Source organism: Osmerus eperlanus, chromosome 4 (assembly GCF_963692335.1).
Source record: "Osmerus eperlanus chromosome 4, fOsmEpe2.1, whole genome shotgun sequence".
NCBI lineage: Eukaryota > Metazoa > Chordata > Actinopteri > Osmeriformes > Osmeridae > Osmerus > Osmerus eperlanus.
Window position 1 is genome coordinate 7,267,684 of NC_085021.1, and position 16,664 is coordinate 7,284,347.

Here is a 16,664-nt window from a genome sequence, read left to right on the forward strand (position 1 = left end):
AGAGACAGTTAGTGAAAGGTACCTTACTACAATTCTCATATACTTGAATTATGTTTATACATAATTTCATTTTTGCCTTATAGGTTTATCACTGCTGACAGCCAGTGAGTAATCATGTAATTGTTCTGTGTATACAGTACATGTATGTAAGACTATATAAACTAACTTTAGAAGAAATATTACACACTGACTGTTCTGAATGTAGAAGTCTTAAGAATTTTACCCGTTGGAATGTAAGTGTCTGAAGAATGTGTAGTGTTTGTGCAAAATTGTATTTGGTATGTATGTGTATAGTTTTCCAGCTGTGCAGTGGGATAGTTTTCCCAAGGTCCAACCATCAATAGATTACAAACACACAAATAGGCAAAGAGTTTCCTAGGTGACTGAATGGGAAGGCAGGGTGCGTGTGTGTGAGTGTGTGTGTGTGTCTCCCCTCATAAGGACAGGAGAGCGACTGTCACACCCACAGTCACAGCCAGTCTTCAACATCCCACCCACTGTTCCCAGAGACAACCAACTGTAAAACCCAGAAGCTTCTTATCATATCTATTCTTTTACATTGTAGAATCTTTCTTGTAGTTATAGATAGACAAAGTCAAGGAGAACCAGGACAGGTTGACCATGGTGGCCCAGGGGACTAAAGAGTTTTATGTGGAGAGAGACGTTCTGGATGAGCCTTGTCTGGACACGAGAGCCCGGAAGAGGACACACTCTAAAAAAAAAACCCTGAGACAACGGTTAAAAGATTCCATGAGGTAAGAGAGGGACGCTGGATAAGAGGGGGGGACTAAGAGGAAGGGACTTTTCTTATTCGCGGGAAGCAGAGGTGTTCAGTCGCTCCCCCGAATTTGACTGATAAAACTACAGATAGGCTACGATAAGAATTGGTTTTGTTAAATGTATTGCAAGTTTTGTTATTGTAATAAATAGCCTAGTACTATCATAGACTGCTTAACATTATTGTGGCCTATGCTTTTTGTTTTTGTTTTAATGTATCAATCTTTAACCTGCTTGTTCTGTTAGACCTATAGCCTGTTATTAGCCTATTACGTGTAGTGTTTTGCGCCATTTGAAGCTGAACCAAGATAGCCAAGACTTGCAGATGGAAAAAAATCTAATCAGGCAAGTCGGTATAACAATTAATGCAGCATATCATATGAGGACCGTTATGTCAGCATAACAACCATAATTCTTCCCGGAGAAGAATTTATTTCTAGCACTGTGTGGCTTATTTAGTTTGCTTCAACTAGTCGAGACCCACATCAAAAGACGATGTCTAGACTATGTATCAACAATGAAATGACATCGAGTAGCCTTTTAACATCTTAAATGATTTTAATGTCTGTAGACATTTCATTTTCAGTCTATCTCCAACTAGGGCACTTTTGGAAGTGAAAACTGTCGTATAAATGAACTGGGCAATATTGGTCGTTATCTAGGCAATTCTTTAAATAATAACATTTTAGGGAGGCATAGGCTACAGTCCCACTATGTGCATACAGGCATGCTATCAGCATAACCCACTGCTCCTTTGCATACTGCTTGACCTGTAGCCTATGGATGATTGGCTGGTTGAACATACTAGGTACCCTATGTAGGCCTAGTTCCATTTTCTACCAAAATTAAATGATTTGCAAGGCTGAGCTAACAGTTGGGATACATTTCAATTGATGTTGAAGTGTACTTATTAATTAATATAAAAATGTATATTATTATGCAATTCAGATACATTGATAAGGATAGGATAATAAAGGAAGGAAGCTGAGAGGAAGTGACATTATGAATGAGAGAGAGAAATGGCCAGGTTCGTCTAGGTTGGTACATTACTTGATAACTTCATTTTGTCCTGTAGCCTAATCTGTTTTACACTCATCTGCTGCCAAAGTTTCTTACCATGAATATGAGTACAGTATGTTAAATTTCCTCATTTGTCATATCTGATCATATCTGTGTCATGGTTACACAGTCACCTTCCCTGTTCTGGGTTTGGAGCTTGTTATTGTAGGGTTTCAACACAGCCCACAGGGTTGCCAGCAGATAAAGGTCATGCTGCAGCTGGTCTATCACTCAAACTACAGATGGACACTCACACACACACACTCTCTCTCTCTCTCTCTCTCTCTCTCTCTCTCTCTCTCTCTCTCTCTCTCTCTCTCTCTCTCTCTCTCTCTCTCTCTCTCTCTCTCTCTCTCTCTCTCGTTCTCTCCGGTTTAATGGGACCCTGGCTACCTCCGTGAATCAGGAGAGTACTGGCTTGCATCATAGCCTAGCACAGACATACTTGATTCGATCTTCTGATAACCTGACAATGATGTTAGGACAGGATTAGTGTACTTGAATTAAATTAAGTGTTCGGGGACTATAGAAACATATTGATTAACTCTCCTCTCTCATTTTCTTCCTCACCCTCTTGCGCCATCCACCACCCCTTACCACCTGGTGTCAGATGTTCAGTGCCCAGGTTGAAGCGCACTGTGCTGGGCTGTATACCTGTCCTGTCCTGGCTGCCCCAGTACCGCTTCAGGGAGAATATCATGGGAGACATCGTCGCGGGCATCAGTGTGGGCATCATGCACATGCCTCAGGGTCCGTCTGTACACACACACACACACACACACACACACACACACAGTGACACACGCAAACACACACTAAGCTTTATGAAAAATTAAATTAGGGTGCTTAGGTACTCTACTAACCCAATGAGCAGACATCTACAATTGTATTTTAAGGTGGGGTGTACTAAGAGACAGTCAAATGAATTAGTTAAGGCTTCTTATGTCCAGTTATAAATCCCATATATTATTAACATGCCTTTCTCCTCAAGGTATGGCCTATGCACTTCTGGCATCAGTTCCTCCTGTGTTTGGCCTCTACACCTCCTTCTACCCGGTTCTGGTCTACTTTTTCTTTGGCACGTCCAGACACATATCCATAGGTAAGAGAAAGAGTTGGAAGAAGGGAGAGAAAGAGTGAGAGTGAACGGCACGGGACTGATGAAAAACCTAGTATTAGAATGTGTGTGTTTGTCCCCAAGGTACATTTGCTGTTATCAGTGTTATGGTTGGCAGTGTGACAGAAAAGATGGCACCAGACAGCAACTTCATGATTTACAATGGGACCAATGGAACTGCGGTGTTAGATACAGTGATGCAGGATGCCTACAAGGTACAGGTGGCATCCTCTCTCAGTCTGCTGGTGGGAATCTTCCAGGTGTGTTTCCTTCAAAGCTCCTTTTATATCTATTTACTGCCCCAGACAAAATATTGAACGCTATATTTAAATGAGCTATTTCTCTTTGTCTTCCTCCCAATACCCCGCCCCTTTCTCCTGTCCAACCACACGCACCAACACACACACACCCACCCACCCACACACACACACACACACACACACACACACACACACACACACACACATACACACACACACACACACACACAGATCCTTCTGGGCTTGGTGAGGTTTGGCTTCTTAGCAACATATCTCTCTGAGCCTCTGGTTCGTGGCTACACAACCGCTGCAGCCATCCAAGTGGTTCTTTCACAGCTCAAATACATATTTGGAGTTGATCAAATTAAGTTTAATGGACCGCTCTCTCAAATTTATGTGAGTATGCATACACATTCATGCACATTTGATGGACAAACACAAACACACAACTTGAACGTGATTATTACCGGAACAATTAACCTAGTAAACTAGTTGTGTCAAAATATTTGGTTTTAGATGTTGTTTGTGTGTGGTGCTGACCAAAATCTCTCTCCTGAAGTGTTTTCCTCCTTCCCTTCTTCCCCAGAGCTTGGTGAATATCTGTTCGCTGCTTCCTCAGACCAACATCGGGACCCTTGTGGTCAGTCTGGTAGCTCTGCCCATCCTCATTCTTGTCAAAGAACTCAACTCCTGCTACAGGAAAAAGTTGCCAATGCCCATCCCCATAGAACTCATAGCGGTAAGTCCATAACGTTTCCCTTTGTCTATAACTTCTCTTCCCTCCCTCCCTGCAATGATCTGTGATTGAGTGACCACTAAAGGGCCACGGTCTGTCTGTTGCTGCATATCCAGTGCAAAGGAACGTCATGGGGATTCTGTTAACCTCTGTGATGCTTGGTTGCTCATTAATCTACAGGTTTGGGGGGAAATGATGACCTGTAGGAAATGATTAGCCCTAATTTACGCTTGAATTCCTGTTATCTTGCTCTACACGTGTCAAGCATCTTGTGTTGGAAATGGAGATTCATGAAACAGACCCAAAAGGACACATACACTTATAAGTGCTAATACTTGTACACACAGCTGCAAGCCAACTCTCTCACGCATGTGAAGACCATCTTGCCTTTTGCCTCTCCAACAGGTTATTGCAGCAACAATCATATCATACTACACCAAACTGAACGAGCAATATCATATTAGTGTTGTAGGCGAAATACCCAGCGGGTAAGTTTGTGTGTCTTTGTATTCATGTGTTCAGTGGATCCAAACTGATTGATACAGTATCAGGCTCTGGCCTTATCATGCTGTACTGTGTTGTACACAGTGGCCTGAGTCAGAATGATCTCTAAGGAACTAGACAGTAGGAGTGCACAAGCACTCTTCATTCTGGAGAAAGATAGAAACAGATCATACTAGGAAGAGGTGCACTCTGTGTACTCTGTGTGTGTTCTAGTGTGTGTCTCTATACTGTAGGTCTTTAGACCACTAAAGCCACCACTTGGTGTAAAACAACAGATGAAAAGGAACTGTAAGAGGCTTGTCAGTGCATGCATACTTGTTATGTATCATTTCCATTATGTCATTTAACAGCACGTTGCTGTGATATGTATATGTGTAAACGCAAGGAGTCAAGAAGTGACAATGATGAGGTCATAGTCGTGACCATCCTGATCTACCTTTCACCCACGTAATGTATATTCTCCGTATATTCATTCTGGAGAAAGATATATACAGACCGTACCAGCACACAGCGTACTGTTCTAGGGCATGAATTTATAGTGTGTGTCTGTATGGGTCATAAGGTTATTAAAGCCACCAAATATAAGGTCAGAGTACGCTCTCAAAACAAAATATGGAGATAAAATGTACAGAGATACACTGTTGCTTGTCTGTGTGTGCGGCAGTTTCTGTATCATTCAGTATCAGTACATTATATTTATGACAGCACAGTGCACTATGGTGCAATATGTTAGGTATAGTATATTTACATTTACATTTACATTTATTCATTTAGCAGACGCTTTTATCCAAAGCGACTTCCAAGAGAGAGCTTTACAAAGTGCATAGGTCACTGATCATAACAACGAGATAGCCACAAAACATTGCGAGTAGCCAAAACATGAAGCACACATTGTGAACAACCAAAGTAAGTGCCAAAGGGAAGAACCATACGAGCATGTAGTTAAACAAGTTACAATTAAACAACATGAACTGCTATAAGTGCAAATGTACCTGTGGAAAAAAAAGACAAGCAACAATAATAAAAAACAATATATCACAGCGAATACAAACAATTTTAAATCAGTTACCACTAACCACAAAAGCAACAAGTCTCTGAGCAAGAGTCATTGTGATCCTTGAGGAAACTAACATCGGGTCAAGCGAACCATTCCTAAGTACCGTTGTACTCCCGGAACAAGTGCGTCTTGAGCCTTTTCTTGAAGGTGGAGAGACAGTCAGTGTCTCTGATGGAGGTGGGGAGTTGATTCCACCACTGGGGGGCCAGACAGGAGAAGAGCTTGTGTTGGGACCGGGCGGTCTTGAGCGGTGGGACCACCAGGCGGTTGTTTGAAGAAGACCATAGGTGACGGGTGGGGGTGTAAGGCTGCAGGAGAGACTTGATGTAGACGGGTGCAGTCCCGTTCACTGCTCGGAAGGTCAATACCAGGGTCTTGAATCTGATACGGGCCATGATAGGTAGCCAGTGGAGAGAGATGAGGAGCGGGGTAACATGGGAGCGTCTGGGTAGATTGTAGACCACTGGAGTGCAGTGCCAGTGATGCCCATCTCAGAAAGTCTGGCGAGCAGGATCTGGTGGTTAACCGTATCAAACGCTGAAGAAAGGTCCAGCAGAATGATGACGGATGACCTGGAAGCCGCTCTGGCAGACTGGAGGGCAGTGGTGACAGAAAGGAGGGCAGTCTCTGTGGAGTGGCCAGTCTTGAAGCCCGATTGGTTGGGGTCAAGCAGGTTGTTCTGAGAGAGAAAGTTAGACAGTTGGTTAGATACAGCACGTTCAATTGTTTTTGAAAGGAAGGGTAACAGTGATACCGGTCTGTAGTTCTGGAGGACGGCGAGGTTAAGGGAGGGTTTTTTGAGTAGAGGGGTAACTCTAGTCTGTTTGAAGGCAGAGGGGAAGGTGCCAGAGGTAAGAGAGGAGTTTAGGACATGGAGAAGAAAAGTTATGATGGAGGGGGAGATGGTTTGAAAGAGAGGGGAGGGGATAGGATCAAGGGGACAGGAGGTGGGGCGATGAGAGAGAATGAGGTCAGAGATCTCTGCCTCAGACAGGGGAGAAAAAGAGTTTAGACATTTAGTTGGGTCAGTCATGGAGGGTGAGAGGGTAGGAAAGGTGGGTTTAGGGAACCGACTGCTAATGTCGGCGACTTTTTTCTCAAAGAAGGAGGAGAAGTCGTCTGCTGTCAGGGTGGAGGGAGGGGGTGGGGGAGGTGGGTTAAGAAGGGTGGAGAAGGTAGAAAAAAGTTTGTGGGGGTTTGAAGCAGAGTTAATTTTGAGAAATGGGAGGGGGATAGGGAGCGGAGGTTGCGCCGGAAAGTTACAAGGGGAGGGGAGGTAGAAGGAGTTGGAGGGAGAGAGATAGAGAATTGGATAAAGTAGTGATCAGAAATATGCAGTGGGGTTACAGAGGTTAAGTCAGTGATACAGTTACGTGTCAGGATGAGGTCTAGCTGTTTGCCTGCCTTGTGGGTCGCCGGTGTGCTCAGCAGCGTCAGGTCGAAGGAGGTCAGGAGAGACAAGAAGTCGACGGCCTGAGTTCCTTGGAGGTGGATGTTGAAGTCCCCAAGGACTATCAGGGGGGTTCCATCATCCGGGAGGACACTGAGGAGCATGTCCAGCTCCTCCACAAAGTCGGCTAGCGGGCCTGGTGGGCGACAAAGAACTAATATTAGTGCAAGCGGTCAAAAAAGTTTAAATTATGAGGTTACATTTACATTTAGTCATTTAGCAGACGCTCTTATCCAGAGCGACTTACAGTAAGTACAGGGACATTCCCCCCAAGGCAAGTAGGGTGAAGTGCCTTGCCCAAGGACACAAGGAGGTTGTAATCATCACCATTTATTCTGCCCCCCTCCACCCTGCCCATCTCTCCTGTCTCCCAACCCCCCTTCTCCCATCCATGTTCTCCTTTCCCTCTTCCCCCACCAGGATGAATGCCCCTGAGGTCCCTGATTTGAGTCTCTTCCCAGACTTAATAGGCGATGCATTTGCCATAGCTGTCGTTGGCTATGCCATTGTCATTTCCTTGGGCAAAACCTTTGGCCTCAAACATGGCTACAAAGTAGACAGTAACCAGGTGAGCCTTCAACACACAGACACACACACAGGTGCATGCATAGGGTTGCAGAGGGATGGAAACTTTTTCAAACTTTAATTTGAAAAATGTTCCTTACACTATAAATGTTTTCTATTGTATTCATTGTACAATCATTCAGTAAACAATGCAGATTATCACAGACATTATATTTGTAGTCAAATACACATAAAAAGACCATTTGAATGCTAGTGAAAATAGCCCCATCTAATGGGAATTCAGTGAAATGGAAATTCCTGCACTCTGCATGCACCCTCCACATAAACTAGGTGTTTGGTGTAGATTATATACATCTGGATCAAACTTGCAATACGCATAACTTTACGTCATTGGTAATAGCAAAAGTATGTCTTTGTGAAACTTTAATAGGCTATCTAAAACAAAAACTGAAAACAAATTCTAAATTTGGAACCACAGATATCATTTTAGTTTAGCTTAAGTTTTTCACACAGAACCTTTTCCTTGAACACTTGCACATACATACATACACAGACACACACAGAATACACATACTGTACATTTGCAAAAAAGTTGTAAAGTATCATGACTAAGCATTGCATGACTCATGGCCATGTACACGGCTCATAGTAACCTGGGTACAGGTCCAGCACAGCCAGACTCATCCAGCCTTTATGTCAGACCATGTTTAGCATGTACCATCACACTTAGTCACACTGTCACTGTGGGGTGACATCCTACCACTCCTGGAAATACTGTGCTGACACATACAGACTGAGTCTCACACAAACTTTACAACCCCATGCAACATACGCTTCTGCCTCTCTCGCTCATTTATCTCTTTACCCTCATTACCTACTGGAACTTTCTCCCTCTGTCTCTCTGTTAGAACCATGTAGTGGGTTATGGTTTGCAGTTTAGGGTTTCATCAACTTTTTCAAAAATTATTACAAACCAAGTGGTTTTACTAACCAAAATGGTCCATCTCTTCTGCCATACTTGTTGTCCTGTCATGCTGTTGCACACAAATATATACTGTAGTATGTCTCTCCCCTACCCCCCATTCCCCATAGGAATTGGTGGCTTTGGGTGTCAGTAACTCAGTCGGTGGGTTCTTCCAATGCTACGCTGTGACCTCCTCCATGTCCCGCAGTATGGTCCAGGAGAGCACAGGGGGAAAGACACAGGTAAGACACACACAGACACGTACACTCTTACAAACATCCATTAACACATAGACACACACACACACACAGGTTATGGTTCACGTGTTGCTTGTGTTTCGTCAGGTGGCTGGCGTGTTCTCTTCAGTCCTTATACTGGTGATTATTTTGAAACTGGGCTCACTGTTTGAGGAACTGCCCAAGGTAACTCCACCCCCTGCCCGTGCACACATGCACATGTTTTCCCTGCTGTTAGTGTTGATTGACAAACACACACTAACACACTATTGACTGTCTGTGTGTCCTCCATCCAATAGGCTGTCCTGTCCATCATTGTGTTTGTAAACCTAAAGGGCATGTTCATGCAGTTCGGAGACATTCCAGTTCTGTGGAAACAGAACAAGGTTGATCTGGTAAGACGCAGTCATTACAGGCTACTTACACCTGTAGAAGGTCTACATTGAAGGACTAGATAGAAATATTAAACACCAGGACATCGTTAAGCCACTGATTAATAAACACCTAATAGACTCTCTGTGTGCTTCTCCCGTAGATGGTGTGGGTGGTAACTCTGGTGTGCACCATTCTATTAAACCTGGATTTGGGCCTGCTCGCCTCCATCGTCTTTGCCCTGCTCACTGTCATCTTCAGGAGCCAACTGTGAGTCTAGACCAGCCACCCTCCATGTGTCACCACAGTGCTGTTGTGTCTGCTCAAGTCCTCAGTGTTTGCTCCTTCTTTCTGTTCTCCCAGGCCGAGGTACTCTGTCCTGGGCCACGTCCCCGGGACAGAGCTGTACCTGGACATGGACACCTATGAGGAAGTGAGAGAGAGACACACACAGAAAACATTTGTTTGCCGACCTATACATTTCTGTCAACGTTTATGCGTACACGTCTGCGGATGACAAAACATGCTTCATACTGTTTGGTTCACACAGCATTTTTGATGACTCATAGCTGTGCCCTTGTTTATCCCTGTAGGCTAGAAAGATACCAGGCATCACCATTTTCCAGTGCTCCACCACAGTCTACTATGCGAATGCTGAACTCTACAATGAGGCCCTGGAGGAGAAGGTGTGTGTGCGCAAAGGGATTTGTGACTTCTCTTTCTCTTGAATAACTGTTCTTTCTCTGGTCTAGTACATGTACAAATTGCAATTGTATTGTATTGTATTGTATTGTATTGTATTTCATATTCATATAGTGCGGAATTGACACTGAAAAGCTGTTGACCATGAAGAAGCAGCAAGAAACAAAGATGAAGCGCAAGAATGAGAAGGAGAAAAGAAAAATCAAAAAGATGGCCAAAAAACTGGTGGGAGACACACCCAAATATACACACAATCACAAAAAGGTAAATTGCACAGAATAACTCACTCCTTATCTCTCTGGTCTGTAGAATGGCTCGAATGGCATAAATGGCTACCAATCCAGTAAAACAGACCAGCCTGATGACATTCAAGCTGAGAAGAACCACTGGAAGGGCATGAATGAATGCAAGGCCTCCCCAGGGATCTCACACCTTGGCCAGGGGAATGTAATGACCCTGTCCCCAATTGAGATCAACGGGCAGGTCAACTGGGCCTACAACAGGGATGGCATTGGCTCTGACTCTGACTCAGGAACTGATGATCATGGCGACGCGGAGACCAACGAGACTTCCAGCACTGGAAGGGAGGAGGACGATGGAGGGGAGTGGCGGAGCCGAGACACACACACCATTATACTGGACTTCTCCACATCCAGTTTTGCAGACACTGTCACAGTGAAAACACTGAAAAACGTACGTGGGCTGGTTGTGTGTGTGTGGTTGGTTGGTTGAGAAGCATTGACTACGAGTCACATTCTTTAGAAGGGAGGTGAATGTGTCATCTGTAAGTCTTTGGAAAGAACAGGTGACAAATAGAAAACAAAGAGATAGGGAAAGATCGATAAGTAATGGTATTAAGAGAAAGGGCAGGCCAGGAGAATTCCCTACCGCCAACTTTTCCTCCCAACTCCCTATTTTTAGATTATTGTGATCCTGTCTTTGTCCCTATGTAACATTCTGTTGTCACATTCATAAATGGCCTTGCACGAAAGCAAACAAAGATTCTGTGAGCTTGGAATAGACTGGAGGTAAAAAAGATTTGGTTTACAAAATTATTTAAATTCTATTTTACCCCCGTTTCAAGCATTTTCATTTCCCCGCTTCCACTTGTTCTTCCTCTACAGATTTTCAGAGATTTGGGGGAAATTGGTGTGGACATATATGTATCAGGTTGCCAAGGTGAGACTTACACATATCTTCATCCACTAATACCAGAGAATAACTCATTCTGAAAGGTAAAGCCATAGAATCACCAACTAAAGCTGACAACTGGGTCAAGGTCATGTCTCTCCTGGCCTCTATTGCACCATTTTGTACACTAAGACCATCGACCCATATTAAGCTAAACACATAAACATAACCCTTTATGCTTTAAATTATGTTTTATATTGCCTCCCCTACCCAATATGGCCTTTCATCGATGTGTGTGTATGTGCTAACCTCGTTTCCTAATGTTGTCAGTATGCGTAGTGGAGCAGTTGGAAACTGGAGGCTTGTTTTCTGAGTCCCTCCCCAAGAGTCTCCTCTTCCCCACCATTCACGACGCTGTGTTACACAGCCTCAGACTGAGGGGGGGAACAGCCTTGTACAACTATGAGAACCACGAGTGTCCACTGGTGGGTATTCATACACACAGTAATTGTTTATAAAAATGTGCAATTGACAGTTGAATAAATAACCACAACCAACTAACACTAACATTCCTGCTGTACCGTTCTATTTTTATTAGGACATGAACTGTGTGACCAAGATGTGACCAATAGGGATCAGCTTTCCTCCACCTTCCTCATGTTGCTGGTTTCCTGCTTCCCATAGGTTGTCTTCTCTGCCCCCCCTCTTGTGAGGAGCATGCACCACTATGACACAGTGGTCAGTTGCCATAGAGAGAAACAGAGCCATTGCTTTAGAAACTGTCTTTTTATGATGAGGTAATAATGAGGTATCACACAACAAGTCTCTGCAGTGGGAGGGGAAGCACAAGAGAGAATGTAGCACTAGACGACTAGAAATCAGTATTTATAGCAAGGGAGGAAGAGTAGAGAGGGAGTGAGAGGTTGACTGTGAGGACAAAACTGGGACTGTTTATGGAAGGCATTTCCGAAAGATGTTTTTCATTGTCATTTAGGCCAAGTGATACCTTTGTGTGTGACGATCTTTTGGCAGAAGCATTTTACCTTTAACGCAATGTATAAATGATCAGTCTTACCATGAAGATGGTTTGCTCTTCTCTGGATAAGTCTGAATATTTGTCAATATAAAGAACTAAAGACGTACATACTGTACAGCATCACAATATAATATCAATAAGATACATGTATCTGTTGCTGTTATTTACGTTTATTAATTTATCTTTTTTACAAACATAAAAAAGATGATCGACTTTCAATACAGATGTAAATATATCTTAGGAAGTTATATTGATGGGGTTTGTGTAAATAAATATACTTGATTGGTGGCCAAGCAGCGAAGCTGCTGTGGTCTGAAACAAGTAGTTTCATTTGACCTCTAGGGGCCCTACAATAGGCATAATTGTGTTTTGACCAATAACTGTTGATTTGTTGATCTTATTTAAGTTAATCCTTTGCCTCGTGATATCTTAGGAGATCCCGTATCTGACACATGTTCATTTGTGATACCAGCCGAATTGATGCAGCCGCCATTTTTAATGAATGAATAAAATGTTTTTTCCCTACTCCTCCTACAAAATGTATCCAATATTCACCAAACTTGGCACAGATTATCTTCAGACCACATCACCTTAACATGTCAAAATATGACTGAATTACAGCTGTTTAAACTTGGGCCAAATCTGACACTCGCTTGCAACAGGAAAAAATGCTTATATTTTTACACATCAACTGAACACAGTCATTTCCAGCACTGAGAATAGCTCACTAGGATGAGTTGGTATTCTGGCAAGGGCAACGTAAGAGTTTCGAATCCAGCCAAAGCCAACGCGCCTGTCATGTCACTGATTATCTGTTTAGCGACACTGTGAGCCACTGCAAAGGAAGCCAGGCAGGGCCGGAGTGGGGCCACTTTTCAGCCCGGGAGTTTCAGACCCAAGACCCTCAGACTCCCCAGGAGATTTCGTCCCCCCCAATGTTGACTCCATGGCTACGGCCTTTGGGCAGAGATGCACCTGGGACGAATGATGCCTGACGATGTAACAGGATATGTGAACTTTAGGTCCCTAAAATGGCTACTGTGCTGGATACCATGGCTTGGATTTTAAGGATTAGATCTCGGGACTTGATGCTGAGCCGTTGCAGGAATTTCCATATTAGGAGGAGCATCAAAACTATCCCCTAAAGATCGTCTTTCCCCTGACATAAACCAGATTTACAGGAGGCTTTAAAAAAAACATTTTAAAATATTGGGTGGCATTAAAAAAAACATTTTAAAATATTGGGTGTAAAGAATATGTTGTGCTTATTAAAGTTATGCATTGTGCTTATTAAAGTTATGAACTTAAAAGTGTGCTCAGGCTTAAACATTGGGTCTCACACTGGGTGTGGGAAGCAGGCTGTTCTTTGTGTCTCTATCTCTTCATTTTCAGAAACAACCTTGAAACCGGGTGGAGACGGCACCCGAGCAGGTGGGACGCGTAGGCAAGAACAACTCCCTGATGCACGAGAGAACAAGCTCAACCCTTTTTTAATACTTGTGTGTTTCAATTGCACTGTATAAATATATGCTGGGGAGGGACAGATAGCCAGTTGGACTTCGTGAACCAGCCCAAACTCTGTTGCGGGTAGGGAAACTTAGACAACCCCAGAGCTCTGTACTTGTTGATTTCCAACTGCTGCATTAAAGCTGATATTATCGGACCTCTGCGACTCCAGACCACTCTTTCTAGAACACAGATTTGTGTCATTGGATACCATCATTACATATTGGAATAGACACAAAGACTTTGAATCCTTCAGGTGGCAGCTCAATTAGCCAGTATAGTTATCATTCAGCGATATAGGGAATATAGGGGGTCAGATGGCTGAGCGGTTAGGGAGTCGGGCTATTAATCAAAAGGTTGCCGGTTCGATTCTCAGCAGTGATAAATTACGTTGTGTCCTTGGGCAAGGCACTTCACCCTACTTGCCTCTGGGAGAATGTCCCTGTACTTACTGTAAGTCGCTCTGGATAAGAGCATCTGCTAAATGTAATGTAATATTACTGGTAGCAACAGTAAGTTATAGACAAACTGCCAAGTAATCATGAGTTATGATGCTGGAGGTAGATCAATATACACAGGTAGAACAAGGAATTAGGGTGAAGTACTTGCCAAGGGTAAGTAGATGGGATTATTGATCTTGCTTTGTTTACACAGCCTTCATTTGCCCTTTTATTGGGTGTGCTCAAGCCTTCGGCGAGAGCACAACCTTTGTTCTCTCACATATATATTTATTTGTGAGAATGCTGTTCAGCATTCTCACTATTGTTTTTCAACTTCTTAGTTCTTCCGCCGTTTTTGGCCTTTAACTCGTTCTGCATACTTTAACCGATTCCTACAACTTTTGTATCAAAACGTTCAGCTCCTTCAGGAGATGATGGCTATGACTTTTGGTATTTCTCACTTTTATACTTTTTAAGACATTAAGGTTTTTGTGCAAATTATTCTCCCATTAAAAGTAATGGTAAATCCTTTCAAATCATTAAAAAGCTTCCTCCTCTTTCAAACGTAACTACTTCAGCTTACTTTCAGCTAGAGACACCATTCAACCTTTAAAATGTTCACAAGACATTCAGCTATTCCCAAATGATTCAGCTCTTTCAAATGTTCAGCCAATTTTGAATTATGACAGTTTGAAATACATTAAAATGTTTGCTCCTTCTTGATTTTTATGAATGGGCAGCAAGCAGAGTGGCACACTCTGCTGGCTGCTCTTTTTCTGATATTCAACTAATTTGTCAAACAAATTCCTCTAACGTTCATATAGTTTAACTTACAGAAACAAGTTATACCTTAAAATGTAGGAAAAATTGTCCTCTTTCAGCCAATGTAACTACTAAAGAGCTCACATTTACAGATTTTCAGCTATGAGCCTTGAAGCGAGAGCAGCCTTTCAAATTCTCTCACTAACTTCAATGGAGAGGTGAGTAAAATCAGTCAGAGAAAGCAAGAAGGAACAAGATTTTGAAACTGCCGATAGAGTCGTATTTCTGACCGCACAGACATATAAAGGACATCTCTGGTTTCGGCAGAGTCTTGGGTCTCGGAAAATATCCTTATATTTTGGATTGGACGTATAGTTTTGCGTCTAGGTCAACTTGTTTGAGGTGTGGATGCTAGGTAAATGTTCGTTTTTCTCTCTGCCTAGCTCGTTAGCTATCACAGCTGCGCCATCACCGTGGCAACCAAACAAACAAGCACCAGGAAAGCAAAAGGAACACGTTTTTGAAACTGCAGGTAGAGTCGTATTTCTGACTGCACAGACATATAAAGAATATCTCTGGTTTCGGCAGAGTCTTGGGTCTCGGAAAATATCCTTATATTTTGGATTGGATGTACAGTTTTGCGTCTAGGTTATCTTGTTTGAGGTGTGGATTCTAGCTACATTTCTCTTATTCTCTGCCCTCAGCGCTTTAGCAATCATAGCTGCACCATCACCGTAACGGCAGACACGCACCACTCAGTCTCTCACACAGGTGATTGGTACGTTTACTTGACCATGAGAAACACGATTACTAGCAATTGTCGGTTTATGCCAATAATACGATTACTCCGTTTACATGTGTAATTAGTTATGCGATTACTCAATAAACACGTCTACATGATTCTTTTTTATTAATCGTTGTATGCTCCACGGACAACTTGCACCATCATCCTTCTGCAACAAAGTGTCGCCTTGTCTTCCTGTATCGGCCCTACTGCTGTATGTTTCATTCCATCAACACATTGAATCCAACTAAGAAAGCCGAGTAAACGCATAGGCTACTAATACTGTAGGTGAGGTTACTTAGAGTTCTTAAAACAAAGATGATTTATTATCTCACACTTTTTATATATCTTTCAGTTTCAAATCACTTAACATCTGATTAAGGAGCACAACACATGGCAACACATTCAAATGGGCAGAGCACACCACCACCAAGTCCCAACCTCATGTCTCACCCTCCCTCTCACCTTCCTGTCTGAGAAACCTGTTGCTAGGCTACCCAGGCTCCGTTGCCCGGTAACCTAATCTCTGTGGTTTCCTGATGGGTGGTGCTGGGGTTAAAGGAAGAGGGGGACCTTTTATTGACCCTCATTAGGACATGAACAGGGGCTAGAGCTGTGTTCTCCTCTATAAGTGTTTCCTGTCCAAATAACCGCAGGATTGATAGCAGTCGCCGACCGAACACAAAATCAAACGACAAAAAGCGAATCTACCGGGAAGAGAGCCAAGTCTCTTCTTATCAGTGTCTCATCAGGGACGTATTAGACGAGCATTCGACCATACAATGAGTGCAGAGCAGGCACATGGGGCCAGAGGGTTGCACCTTAAAAAATAAATGTTTTTTTTAGGCTCGCAGTGTGCACAAACATAAAACTTTTATTGGAAGACTTGTTTTTGGTTCAAACTATTCATTTCACCAGGAGATGGTGCTGTATTCCTAACTAACCCATTGGAATTGACTCTCATTTAATGCATGTGCAACTGTCTGTACATGCATAAAGGTGTGCCTTTTATGATTTAGGGGAAAACAATCCTTACATAGCGGTTGGATAGAAAGGTTTGCCAATAATGCATTAATAATCCTGTGTTCTTAATCGAGTGTTCTCATGCAAAATGTAGACCCATATGAAATGTAGTGTTAGCAGGGCATAATACAGGAATGATACAGGAAGCACTTGGTTTACTAAACCCACTGAGACCAAAGAAGTCCAGAGCAAAGCTCTGAGTAAAAAAACGACTTGGTTGCAA

General features: G+C 43.0%; 1 protein-coding gene across 2 annotated transcripts; it reads left to right on the forward strand.

Annotated features, from left to right (window-relative positions):
- LOC134018482 (solute carrier family 26 member 6-like) lies at nucleotides 1-12,451 on the forward strand. 2 transcript variants are annotated; one of them, XM_062458432.1, is made up of 20 exons: nucleotides 1-18; nucleotides 566-755; nucleotides 2,447-2,586; nucleotides 2,828-2,938; nucleotides 3,038-3,213; nucleotides 3,445-3,609; nucleotides 3,800-3,952; nucleotides 4,355-4,437; nucleotides 7,381-7,528; nucleotides 8,578-8,691; nucleotides 8,794-8,871; nucleotides 8,985-9,080; nucleotides 9,221-9,327; nucleotides 9,421-9,490; nucleotides 9,651-9,743; nucleotides 9,874-9,984; nucleotides 10,069-10,452; nucleotides 10,884-10,938; nucleotides 11,221-11,375; nucleotides 11,489-12,451. In XM_062458432.1, the coding sequence occupies exons 2-20, from the start codon at nucleotides 622-624 to the stop codon at nucleotides 11,513-11,515; spliced, it is 2,400 nt and encodes a 799-aa protein (XP_062314416.1). In that variant the 5' UTR covers nucleotides 1-18; nucleotides 566-621; the 3' UTR covers nucleotides 11,516-12,451. The 2 variants fall into 2 exon arrangements, with proteins under 2 accessions (XP_062314416.1, XP_062314415.1); XM_062458431.1 differs by lacking the exon at nucleotides 1-18 and having other exon boundaries at nucleotides 479-755.
- The last annotated feature ends 4,213 nt before the right edge of the window (nucleotides 12,452-16,664 follow it).

Bases quoted from the DNA above. Each gene is read 5' to 3' on its own strand.
- LOC134018482 (XM_062458432.1), top strand. From the start codon at position 622: ATGGTGGCCCAGGGGACTAAAGAGTTTTATGTGGAGAGAGACGTTCTG. The intron at 756-2,446 runs GTAAGAGAGGGA...ACCTGGTGTCAG, and splicing joins CGGTTAAAAGATTCCATGAG to ATGTTCAGTGCCCAGGTTGA. The intron at 11,376-11,488 runs GTGGGTATTCAT...TATTTTTATTAG, and splicing joins AGAACCACGAGTGTCCACTG to GACATGAACTGTGTGACCAA.